General features: G+C 37.2%; 3 protein-coding genes across 3 annotated transcripts; all 3 read left to right on the plus strand.

Annotated features, from left to right (window-relative positions):
- Positions 1-1,696: 1,696 nt before the first annotated feature.
- Positions 1,697-6,074, plus strand: LOC116301437 (galanin receptor 2a-like). Its single transcript, XM_031710496.2, has 2 exons — positions 1,697-1,778; positions 4,386-6,074. The coding sequence occupies exons 1-2, from the start codon at positions 1,697-1,699 to the stop codon at positions 5,648-5,650; spliced, it is 1,347 nt and encodes a 448-aa protein (XP_031566356.2). The 3' UTR covers positions 5,651-6,074.
- A 149-nt stretch (positions 6,075-6,223) lies between these two features.
- Positions 6,224-8,653, plus strand: LOC116301438 (small ribosomal subunit protein mS25). Its single transcript, XM_089036030.1, has 4 exons — positions 6,224-6,587; positions 6,855-6,961; positions 8,002-8,092; positions 8,362-8,653. The coding sequence occupies exons 1-4, from the start codon at positions 6,460-6,462 to the stop codon at positions 8,537-8,539; spliced, it is 504 nt and encodes a 167-aa protein (XP_088892156.1). The 5' UTR covers positions 6,224-6,459; the 3' UTR covers positions 8,540-8,653.
- A 154-nt stretch (positions 8,654-8,807) lies between these two features.
- LOC148908840 (small ribosomal subunit protein mS25-like) lies at positions 8,808-11,637 on the plus strand. The gene is made up of 3 exons (XM_089036031.1): positions 8,808-9,833; positions 10,323-10,429; positions 11,330-11,637. Exons 1-3 carry the CDS (start codon positions 9,595-9,597, stop codon positions 11,461-11,463), a joined length of 480 nt encoding a protein of 159 aa, XP_088892157.1. The 5' UTR covers positions 8,808-9,594; the 3' UTR covers positions 11,464-11,637.
- Positions 11,638-12,022: the final 385 nt, after the last annotated feature.

A 12,022-nucleotide genomic window follows, 5' to 3' on the forward strand; every position in this document is an offset into this window, starting at 1 on the left:
AACTGTGAGTCAATTAGGAAATGGCGAAGTGAACGACAGTCAACCAATGAGATAATTGCATTATGGAGTCATTAACTACTTCTACCAAAATCCCTTGTATACTTCTTTGTTCATTTAATTAGCACCAATTGTCTTACTATTCCATGAGGAAATGCAAATTTGAATAAGAAAGAAAATATTAGCCAAGCATTTTGGTTGTCATAGTAAAATGACGCTTACGGAAAAATCCTATTCTTAGTAGTCGCTTGAGTCAAAAATAAATAAATAAATGAATGAATGAATGAATGAATGAATGAATGAATGAATGGATGGATGGATGGATGGATGGATGGATGGATGGATGGATGAATATAATAAAATAAAGTAAAAATTACCATCGAAAGTAATGACCACGTGTCATTCCCTAGAGTATCATTTCTTTGCTTAAGGTTTGCGCCCGGTTGCACATGAGAAGATACATGAATATGGATACGATTCAAACAAAGAATATTATTCTCAAGGAAATGACACGTGGTCTGAAATGGGAAAACATTACGCCGAGCCGAGGAGGTCTACTTTCTCCCAGTTTGTGAGATAGATATAGCATCTGCCATGCTTCAGTTCATACAAATTCTTAAGTACTGGCAAAACTGTAGCAAATAAATAGATGCAAATCTATGCAATATGCATAATAATAATAATAATAATAACGTTATTTGTCAATTTATTTAGTTTTTACATCTAATTGGGGACGCAGTCATTTTTTATCTTATTCAATTTTCCATTTACCTAGAAACAAGTCATTAAACTTAAGCCGCTCATTTAATCTATACGTATTTCCATTTTTATTGTTTTATGTTTTGTCTGTTGTACTTCTTAAGATACGTATGAGTGGGAAACGATACAGCAAACTGTCATTCGTATTGCAGCTGTTTCATATTTTAATGTGGCAATGTGATAGGACGATTTCGGGAACACAGCTTGAAGTCCGCCATTTTGCCTGTAGCCTTCCGTGTACGTGCGCTAAGTCAATACCATGCTTTTCCCACTCGCACGAAAAGTGCTCTCTACCGAGTAATTATAAAGTTAAATTAAGCAAACCGCTTATAAAAATATAATATGATCATAATTTCTGTTGGGGCAACTGTGCGATACATAAGTTTATTCATAGCCAATGACCCAAAACGGTCAATACTACAATACTACTACACATCATAATAATGGTGTATCCAGTTTTCTATATGTTTCTTTTGAGACAACTTTATTCCTCTCTTTTCTGGGTTTATTTTGAGATAACAATCCTATTTTTTTAACAAGTCGCCCCGTTAGGATTAGTGCTGAGATAGCTGTATGTACAAGGAAAGGACTTGTGTCTATGTCTTCGTGACATGTCGCCCGAGTGTCTAACAAGCTTAAACAGTCGAGTCACAATTGATTAAAACACTGTGAGGCAGTCAAAGAAATCATCGCTATCATGTCTCGTAGTGAGGTCCATTCAACCTCAAATTTTAAATAGGACGCATTCTCAGTTTTAACCGTAATAAACCGAAGTTAACTCTTTGTCAGAGATTTGTCCGACGTTTGTCGATTTGTGATTCGTAATCTTTGCTCATAAATTTCTCAGTTGTTTGGCGCACATTTTTGATGAGCACTGCACGTGATGTAAAGAAAGCATATAAGAGGGCAATCGAGAAACATGACTGCCATGTTGGTTGATATGAAAAGTAACCAAGACCAAACCAACATGGTGGCTGTGACGTCACACGCACCGCATGACGTAGTTTTGAAGCCAGAAAAAGGTCTACTAATTGGATGACGCAGTTATCTGTTATCCCTAAAAGTACTAAGACAGGTTATTTCTGAAAAACCTATTTTGGCTTATCCTCACAACCACTTCGTTTATCACTTATCAATAAAACCACTTTTACTCTTATCTTTAATCTATAAACTTCAAATGGGCCGTTTGCATGATGGCCTCTTTTTACTTCCACTATCAAGATGCTTCGCGAAATTTCTTTCTTATTCAAAGTTGTATTTCCTCATGAGAAAAGTAAGACAATTGGTGCTAATTAATTGAACAAAATAAAGTTTGCAAGGGAGTCTGGAAGTTGTGATAAATGACGCTATAATGCAAGAGACCTTTCTCGAATCGGCTTGGATGGGCTGGACTTGATTCTTTTATTCATCAATACCAACCTCGACGTCCTTAAAGGACCTGTTCGACGTGTGCAATGACATGCGCATTAACATTAGTGGCGGCGTCAATAACCGCGTTCTTAACGACCTATCTTATGTCTTTCATGTTTCCCCCAAAAATTCCGGAAAACGCCAGAAGCGCCAAAATTTCTTTTATGACGACAAATACTGAAATTCATACCCATGTTATCTTTTCTCGGCCTTTACACATTTGCGTGATACTTTTAAGGAAAGTGCAGTCCTTCAGGGAATAGCCGAGTCGTCTGCAATGAAACAACAAAACATCCTGTCATTAGTATAGTCTCCTTGGCTTTTTCTTTTGCTATTTTAGCCCATGTTGAATACTCCTTATCTCTCTTTTCCTATTTTAGCCCATCTAATACTCCCCATCTAATATCTATTTTTACCAGCGTGATTTTATTGTGTGAATAAACATTGCTGTTGGAGCTTTTGCCACACAACATAGTGCATTGTGGTCTAGCTTTAGTACAAACATCTTTTTTTTCATAATGCCTTATATGGTGTTGTTTAGTACCCAAGCTATACCACGATGCATCTTGTTTTATGAACTCAGAAAAGGACGATTTAAGAAATTATGTTTACCTCGTACTAAGGAATATAAAACAAATACAATTATGGGGATTTTATATTGGCTTGCATTTAAAAAGTAGCAACACCAATCAGTGAATTGAATTAAGAAGATGTAGCCTGCTATATGTATTATGCGTGCGCAGGAGAGTAAAAGTGTTAATTTCTTTCTCGGTATACGGTTAAATTTTGCAGGCTTTTTTTTGAATTTCGACCTTCCATGTATTATTCACGCATTTTATTTCCAAGGATCCAAGGACAAAAAATCAAACAAACAAAAACAAAAACAAAACAAAAACCAAACAAACAAACAAAAAAAAGAAACCAAAAAAAACAAAAAAACAACAAAAACAAAAACAAAAAAAACAAAAAAAAACAAACAACAACAACAACAAATAAATAAATACAACAAAAACAATGCAAGTAAAAGTGAAAACCAACGTTCTATACCACATGAGCAGTCGTTGTATATAAATTTCTCGAAACTAAAAGCCATGCAATGGAACGTGTAAACGACCGACGCACTTGAAAGGAAATCACAACTGAAATGTCTACGATTTCTAGAGGCAAAAAGTGTGGAAGTTCTTATGCGATAACGAAGTAGCATACGATAAAATATAGAAAAAATGATTCTCATTGACAAATACGTTATTGTACAGATTTCATGGCACGCAAGTACATCAGGGTTAAAACATTGCTCTTTTATCGTTTTCATCAATTCCTCAAATACGCGCACGCGAAAGAAAATTTGAACGAATAATTTTTTTTTTTTTGTTTAATTATTTTATTGATTTCTTTATCAATTTAGAAAAACATATTACGCTTAATAGGAATACACAACACAAGAAAAAGGAAAGAAAAGACGAGCATGTGACATGAGGCGGTAACAAGACAGAGTCATCCCAAATTGACAACCGTCCCATTTGACAGAGTATAAAATCTGCAAGTGGACACAAAAGCGCCTTCAAAAATAGGAAACGTTTTCAGTAAACGTAGGTCAAGTGAGTGAAAATCTCATGCGCGGTAGGTAACTTTGGAATGTGCAGACTATCCAAGACTCATTGTATTGAAAATTTGGAGGATAGCATGAGAATCCGCACATGCAGTTGCACACAGTCACCATTATGATACAATCTCGACAAAAGGATATGAGGGTATACAATATAAATCTAGAGATGTTTTTGTTTCGTTTTAATATAAAAAGATCACGTAAATTTAATGATACTGGCGAAAAGGTTAGAGGGTAGAAAGCCATCTTGATAATTTCTGCCAACTGAAAGACTTGAGTCGTCAGTGAACTTTGTTTCGACGTCAAATCTTAGCCAGAGACTGAAGTTGAAAATGATTTATCTTTGTCCGTGGTCATCAAAATCTAAATAAAATATGACTTCATTTGCTAATATAAGTAATAATAATGATTTATGATTTTCTAGAGAAACCATTCCGCGTCATTTGGGGAAATTACCCTCGGGTAATGCGCAACTACAGATGCGCCAGTAGTTGGTAATGAGGTTGGTTAATACAGGCTAAAAATGGAGCAATTAAGGAAGGGTTATCTAAACCAAGGGTTCATAACTAAACAACCTGGAGTTAACATTAAAAAAGTGATAAAATCTACTTAGTGTGTAACGATCAAGTTCGTCGCGCACAGCTCTTGAGCAAAGGTGCCATGAATGAAACGGGATTCCTAGAGAATGATTCGCAACATCCTTCACATGTAACTCTTGTATCCTATAGTACCCCTCTCGCAGGAGAAGGAGCTGGAGGGCTGAAAAAGTTGCATGTCGAAGTCATAGGATTCAAAGTTGCCAAGATTCTGTTGTATGTGTTTATCCTTGTCACAAGCACCTTGGGGAACTTTCTCGTCATCTCAGTCATTTGCCGTTCTGCGAGAATGCGAACAAATGCCAGTAACATCCTAATACTCAACCTTGCACTTTGTGATTTGCTAACTCCATTAATTAGCATTCCATTTGACTTGGTCGTTCAGGAAGGTTCCTATACTTGGCCCTTTGGTCGAGCCATGTGTAAGCTTCTTGCACCATTGGCAACATTCACGTCCACATCGTCTTCCTTGACGCTTGGTTGCATCGCCTTCGACCGCTACCGCGCATTATTACATCCCTTCAAGACGAAACTCTCAATTCGTCAAATCAAATACATGATTGTTGCATTGCATGGATTCTCTTTGATAGTTGTTGCACCATATACGGTGTTTCTAGATACTGAAGAAGGCAACAGCTGCAGCGAGTTATGGCCTGATTTTGCCTATCGTAAGGCATACACCATCGTTCTTTTCATGACTCAATATGCTCTTCCTTTGCTCTTCATGCTTAGTATCTACGTCCTCACAGCCACACAAATGTTCAAATCGAGCGCCAAGCTACAAAGCATACTAGTGCCAGATAATGAGAGACACAAGATGACTCTAAATCTAAGAGAAAGCTTCACTATAAGGAGAGAATCTAATAAGAAGCTGTCAAAAATGTTTGCTACTGTTGTCGCCGTGTTTGCCATCTGCACCTTCCCGAACGAGGTTTTTTGGCTTTGGTCTGACTTTGCTGGCGGACACAACAGTGAAAATGCATTTTATGCAGCGATAATTTGTCACTGGTTTATTTATGCCAACAGTTGTTTAAACCCATTGATATTCTATTTGTACAACAAGGATTTCAATCATGGTTTCCGAAGCGTACTAAGGTATATATTCTGCAAGAAAGAAAAAGACATCGAACGACTTCATCGAGTTTGGAAAGACATTAAACATGACCGCGACACTTTGATTAACAAGATATGCAAAGCTGAAAATAAGTCAACTATAGATGAAATAGTACCACAGCTCCCAATAACCGCTTGTGGGAGAGAAAAAGAAGAGTTCAGTGCATGATTATCGTATCAAAACCAGATTAAACAAAAACAAAAAAACTCCCAGAACACAATTATCTTTACCGTTAAAAACCTTTTACGTACAGTGGAGATTTTTGTGTTTAAAGATTATGATATCAACTGTTTTCCCTGTGCTGAAAACGAACAAACTGGGCGCAAGACTTCAAATGGTTTAATATTCGTTAGAAATTGTTATATCTTATTATCATTATTTTTTTGCCTCTTTGCTTACAGCCTCATTTCTCATTTACTATTTTTTCGTGGGATTGCCAGCTCACTAGATACACCATGCTGACGAGGTCCAATACTGGCCGAAACAGCTGTCCACGGTTTCTAATTGAGCTGGCTCATTTTTACGCGACTTGAAATTGTGAAAGGCCCATTGGCCCTCTTCTTCAGTCGTTTCATACAAGGCTCGTAATTTACCTATTACGCATGTTCTTTTATGGGTTTGGTAGGATTGGGTGGTTAGCAAGGATTAAGCCCCTGGGGAAGAACGGATGAATACTTGTATCATCCTAGATATTGTATCACAAATTCCTAAGCTAACTAGGGTCAAGTGCATATAGACTGTATCAACCACTCATCTGTACTCATCTGTAGTGGAACTTTAGGTTAATTCTTGGGGTGCATGTTACGTCATAGCCGCCAACCCTTTGGGTAGCCTGTGCAAGATAAGGCTAAGGAAGCCTGAGTACTAGCTTTATCCGCTGCTTTAAAATATCACGGGCTCAGTATTCAAAATGGCGGACGAAACTGCATGATTTTTGATTTTCTTCCTAAAAGTGTTTAGAAGACTCGATCGCTAGGATGCCTAAGGGAAAGTTCCCATTTCGGCGAACGTTTGAGTTCCTGTCTGCAGGGAGAGTGATTTTAAAGAAAGACATTCGTTCAGTTATGCTGTCGTACACGCATAAAGACGAGAGCAAAGGACTAAGGTATATACTTGCACCAAATTCGTGTATTAAGACTATTAAATATTATAATTATCTTTACATGAGACTATCAACTTTGCTCTGATATATATATTCGAACCCTTCCGTATTGAAAATGAGTCTTTCTTACGGTGTCCACGCGTATGATATTTATCAAGACTTGACGTTTCGGCATCAAGTACTGTATCATCTTAAAAATGAATTTCCTTTTATACGATTTATGAGCCTGTATATCATTTATGCTTACGTAAAAATCCCTTTCTCCCTTAGGAACTTCATCTATAAAGATTTACCGCAAATTCAGTTCAAGAACAACGCAGTTCAATTTATAACGTGGCGAAATAGAACTGAAATCCCTAAAATTGATGTATTCTTTGGTAAGTATGCTGATTGCAAATATTAGGTGATTGCATCTTATTTGCATTGGTGTTTATGTAATGTTTAATAAACGAGGAGGAGTATTTTATCGGGTATATCCAGCCGAGTGTTTTTAGACCCGATAAAACACGATCTGCGAGTTTATTAAACAACTTAGGAAACTCATGATGTATGTTCTCATATTGTACTGAATTCTTTACGAAATGAACCAAGTTTGATAGAGAAAATCCAAGTGGGTGTGACTAAGACGCGGTTGTACTACACTAAGTGCAATGTCACGTTCTGATCATGCCGTATGTGTGTTTGAAGGCTACTTGTCAATCATATAGAACGGAAGTAATCGTGCTGGTCTGTCTAGATACCAGTCTCTCCTTGAAAAAATTGGCGAACCATCTCCGCCCGCGTCTTAGTCACACCAAATCCAAGTTAAAGTTTATGCAAATGAAGTTGAATCTATATCAGATATGAAACCTCCTTCATGGTCATGATTTCTATTGTGTTTCCTTCATGAATCATTAATGAGTTTTCTAAACGATTATAAAAGTCATCAGTAAGTCATCAGTAAGTCATCAGTAAGAGTAGTAGTATTCTTCATTTGGATGTTACATCATCATTGCCATGTTGGTTGATATTTATCAAAAGAATCCTTATAAGCCTCCTTTGTTAATAGCACTAACATCCCCCAGGACTTTGCTATTTAACTCCAGCTTGGGAAGTATCATGATTCTCTTATAAGTTTGACCAGGAGAGAGCCACCAATATTAATCTATATTGTCAGCTTAGAATTACCACATGATAACAGACTTGCAATACAATACTTAATATTGCAATTTGGAGTCACCAATATGGCTTGTATTGACAGCACTGAAAGAAAATATTGGCTTCCTTGTTTCACTATTATGGCCAATACATAATATGTTTTCTCACAACCATATATTCTCCCAATGAGTTATTATAATTGCAAACCATTGATACAAATATAATTATAGATTGAATATATGCATATAACAGAAGCTAAATCGTATTGTTATCTGTTTAGGCGATGGACGTAAAGTTCTGATTGATGTTGAAAATAAGAAAGGTCCTGAAATCTTGGACATATTTGATAAAGTGGCTGGAGCTACAGAAAGGTATGGTTTATGTGCATGTCTATTGATCAAGAACTATGTTGTATTCTTCCATGCTGTCTATAGGCAGCCCAAGCAGTATATTTGAAGCTCAAATATAAGTATTTCTTAAAAATATGACAAATTGTAAAAAAAAAGTTTTTTACTGCCTTCCAAAGTCATTTAGAGCTATTTTTAGCTATGTGAGCCATCTTTCTGTACCCCTATATGTACTCAGTTATATACATGACTTAATGGCCAGGGCAATGATTATATTTTTGTGATACTTACAGTGAGCTTCAGATCCGAAGGCAACCCAAGTATCCTGGACGAATCAACCCAGCAAATTTTGGCAAATATGGCCATTGTTATTGCATATGTGAAAAACCAGGGCAAGTTCCTTGTCCATCAAGAGTACCGAGGCCTGAAGCTAGAAAAACAAAACCATGGCAAGAAAAAGAAGCAAGTTAATTCTTGAACTAGAAATATTAAAAACAATGTAGCATGAATGATTCTTTTATATTGCAAGTATTTATATGATTTTGGAACTAAACAAGAGTAACAAAGAAAGGAATTAACATTGTGGCAGTCTATAAAAATTTCAAGTTTTTATTGATACACTGAAATATCCTCCTGGCTGATCAAAGTCTAGGCATGGCTAACTCCCAGATCAACCCTGAAACAACTTCTGGGTTGATCAGGGTATGTACAGTATAACTCACAGATCAAACTCTGAAACAACCTTTGGGCTGATCTAAGTCAAGGCATGGCTAACTCACAGATTGAATTAGAACCACAGAGAAAAGCCCTTGAATCAAGGGAGAGTTTTTCTCTTGCAAACTGTGTTTTTTTGGGAGGGGGGAGTAGGAAAGGGGTTTAATTTCCCAAGCTCTTTGTTCCTCTTCTGCCATAATATCCCTCCATAACTTTTCCTCTCACAAGAAAAATAGTTGGGTACATTAGAATGCAGAGTTAGAGGTGTTAAGAGTACTCAAAGATAAACTTGTAAGACTAAAAAACTTGGCAAGAAATTGGTAAAATCTTAAAAAGATCCAATCTAAGATCAGGCAAGATCTTGCAAACTTGCTACATCATATAACATTCTTGCAAGATCTGTTTATCTAGCTACATCATATATCATTCCTGCAAGATGAGACTTATCTTGTAAGATCTTGTAAGTCAGTAGACTCCCAAGGCTGGGGTCATCATTCAGGGTTAATGAAGACAAATAACAATAGCCACAAACAACGAGTTTGAAGCCAAACAATTGATACCCTGCAATACAAAGACCCTAAACCAAAATACATGTACAGTAAAGCTTGCTACACCAAGAAGACCCCTTTTGACTTTCATCCTCAGGATGAGGAGGGATGGCTGCACAATACCACAATGTACTGTATATGCACAAGTATCATTACGATAATATGACATCAGTAAATCCTCCTTTATCATACTAGTAAATTAATCTGTTTTGAATCTCGCACTCATCGCGGGAAATCTAAAAATCCGCGAGGAGACTGGTGTCTATGTTAGCCGCTGTCACCAAACATCGCGGTAACAGTTCCAAGATGGCGGCCGCCAGGAGTCGAGCGTTCGTTGCCATCCAAAGAGCGTTGAAAAAGCAATCTCTTGGTGGAAAAGAAGGACGCTTTGCAGTTAATAGAACTCTCCTTAACCTGAAGAGATGTCAAGTTGACCTAGGAGGGGATGTGAACTCGATAAATGTAAATCTCGCCAGCCCAGAAAAGTTAAACTACGGATTGAAGTGAGTTTAATAAGTTAATAGTTTATCTTTTTGGATTTAGCATTGCAGAATAACTGTAGAATACACCGCAGTATGTAGTTGGCGGAACTCTTTGTAAAACGAGGCATACAACAATAGAAGTCATTCTTATTTACTGCACTTTGATGCTTGGTGAACTTTAGTTTTGCCTCCAACCTTACATTACTATTTCTACGTAGTACCTTTTATAGTTTTTCATAAGGAAAATTCAATGATCGGGGTTGGATGAGGGGGAGGGGTGCTTATCTGGAATCTTTAAAAAGAAATCTTAGTCTTCCTCTATCAAAAAACTATGGTTGCTAGCCCCCTTTCCTTCCCCCTCCCCCCTCCCCCCTCCCCAGTTTACCAGTTGGGACTGTCACTTGTCATCCTCTAAATAAAGAGAGGGTGACATAAACAACAATAAATTAATGATAATAAATTTTTGAAGAATGTTGAGCACTGATAAGTTTACAAATAATTCCTCACCAGGAGATTCTACTATGAAAATGTCCCACAGTTGAAGTTCAAAAACCCACATGTACAGTTCACAAAAAATAAAAGTAAAACAAAAGAATCTGATGTCATTATAAAATTTGGTGAGTAAAAAAAATGTCAATGTAATTTATCTCAGGTTGAACATGCAGAGACGGAGTAATAGACCCTTTTTGAGTTCCAAATTACCGCTGTGTTTTTTGATTACAGACCCATTTGCTCAGGCTAAGCCTTGACTTTGTGAAGAATATTCACGTTTTCCAGTCAAGGTCCGTCAAGTTTCAAAGTGTTCGTATTGTTGAACTTGTGCATTCTTTACTTTACCGTTGGTATTTGCGAGTAATTAGACACTGATTTGAGGCTTTGTATCCTGTGCAAATGAGTCTGTAATCAAGAAACACAGCGGCAATTTGGAACTCGAAAACAGTCTATTGCTCAGTCTCCTGAGTCAGAGGTTCATGGCTAAAGCACTAAACGCCAGATAGAATTGGAATTTAGGAATTGATTATTGAGAAGGGAGGAAAGCCAGAGAACCTGGAGAAAAACCCTTGAAGCACAGGAGAGAATCAACAGGCATCTCTACTCACATGATGATATCAAGCTTGGGAATCCAACCTGGGTAACATTGCAGGGGCTGAGCCAGGATTTTCTGAAGGGGGGCCCAAAAAAAAAACCCTGGCAATTTGTTTGAGTCCCAAAAATGCTGAACCCCTTCCCCAAAAAGTTTAAAAATCCACCATTATGTTGTACATTTCATTTTTTGTTTTTTAACAAAAGAAAAGAAAAATGAAACAAGAAATTGAAAATTACCACATAAATTCTAATAATACACCATTTTATTACTGGGGGGTGGGGGGTGGGGCTGGCCCTCCTGTTTACGCCCCTGCACTGGTGTGAGGCAGCTCATTAGCAGAGCACACCACATTTGCTTCCCAAATGTTTACTTTTCAATAAAAATTTTACACAAAGGGACCATCACAATCTAACACTGTTTTGTTTTTCAGCTGATGGTAGAGAAGAAAGGATTCTTACTATAGAGAAAACTCCATCAGAAATAATTAATGAATTAATTAAGATCACGAGTAGGAAGGAAGCATCAGAAGATGACATTCAATCAGTGGAAAAAAACAAAGCATGACATAGTGGTACAGTGGTACCTTTGTTGGAATCTTTTTTAAACCTTTTTTTGCTGGTCACTGGATTCATTCTTACGAAGGAATTATCTTATTAGCTTGTATAAAAACTAGGGAAACAGAATGTACTGTAGGATATTCCCAGCAGCAAGAGCTGTATGAAAGGAGACACAACAAAAGTTGGCCAGCTGTTGACTTACCTTTCAAATCCATAGCTTCTTTCTCCACTTATAAAATTATAGTCAATTTTGAGCCATACAGTATGCTTCGGTCCATTTTCAAAGGTCATGCAGCAAATCAAAATGCACAATTTCTTAGAATACCAGAGTAATATACTGTAATTCTCACTAAACTAGGTTGATAACTGACTCTGGGTTACAGAAGTCTACTTGATTCATTGCTCAAGAACATGTGTACTGAAGATTCAAGCCCTGTATAGTGGCTGAAGGGGAACATTCCAATTTGATCTGTGAGTTATCCATGCCCTGACTTTGATCAGCGCAGGGGCTGTTTCAGGGTATAGATAAATTTCAAGATTTGGTGACTTGAGCAAGTGAAGCACTA

This window comes from Actinia tenebrosa, unplaced genomic scaffold (assembly GCF_029948245.1).
Source record: "Actinia tenebrosa isolate PJP-AT-01 unplaced genomic scaffold, QUT_ActTen_1.0 PGA_scaffold3__52_contigs__length_22856419, whole genome shotgun sequence".
NCBI classification, from domain to species: domain Eukaryota; kingdom Metazoa; phylum Cnidaria; class Anthozoa; order Actiniaria; family Actiniidae; genus Actinia; species Actinia tenebrosa.

Excerpts from the sequence above, each read along its gene's own strand:
- LOC116301437 (XM_031710496.2), top strand. The coding sequence starts at position 1,697 with ATGAAAAGTAACCAAGACCAAACCAACATGGTGGCTGTGACGTCACAC. Across the intron at positions 1,779-4,385 it reads AGTTTTGAAGCCAGAAAAAG|TGTGTAACGATCAAGTTCGT; the intron begins GTCTACTAATTG and ends AAATCTACTTAG.
- LOC148908840 (XM_089036031.1), top strand. The coding sequence starts at position 9,595 with ATGTTAGCCGCTGTCACCAAACATCGCGGTAACAGTTCCAAGATGGCG. Across the intron at positions 9,834-10,322 it reads AAGTTAAACTACGGATTGAA|GAGATTCTACTATGAAAATG; the intron begins GTGAGTTTAATA and ends ATTCCTCACCAG. Across the intron at positions 10,430-11,329 it reads TGATGTCATTATAAAATTTG|CTGATGGTAGAGAAGAAAGG; the intron begins GTGAGTAAAAAA and ends TTTGTTTTTCAG.
- LOC116301438 (XM_089036030.1), top strand. The coding sequence starts at position 6,460 with ATGCCTAAGGGAAAGTTCCCATTTCGGCGAACGTTTGAGTTCCTGTCT. Across the intron at positions 6,588-6,854 it reads GACGAGAGCAAAGGACTAAG|GAACTTCATCTATAAAGATT; the intron begins GTATATACTTGC and ends TTTCTCCCTTAG. Across the intron at positions 6,962-8,001 it reads TAAAATTGATGTATTCTTTG|GCGATGGACGTAAAGTTCTG; the intron begins GTAAGTATGCTG and ends TTATCTGTTTAG.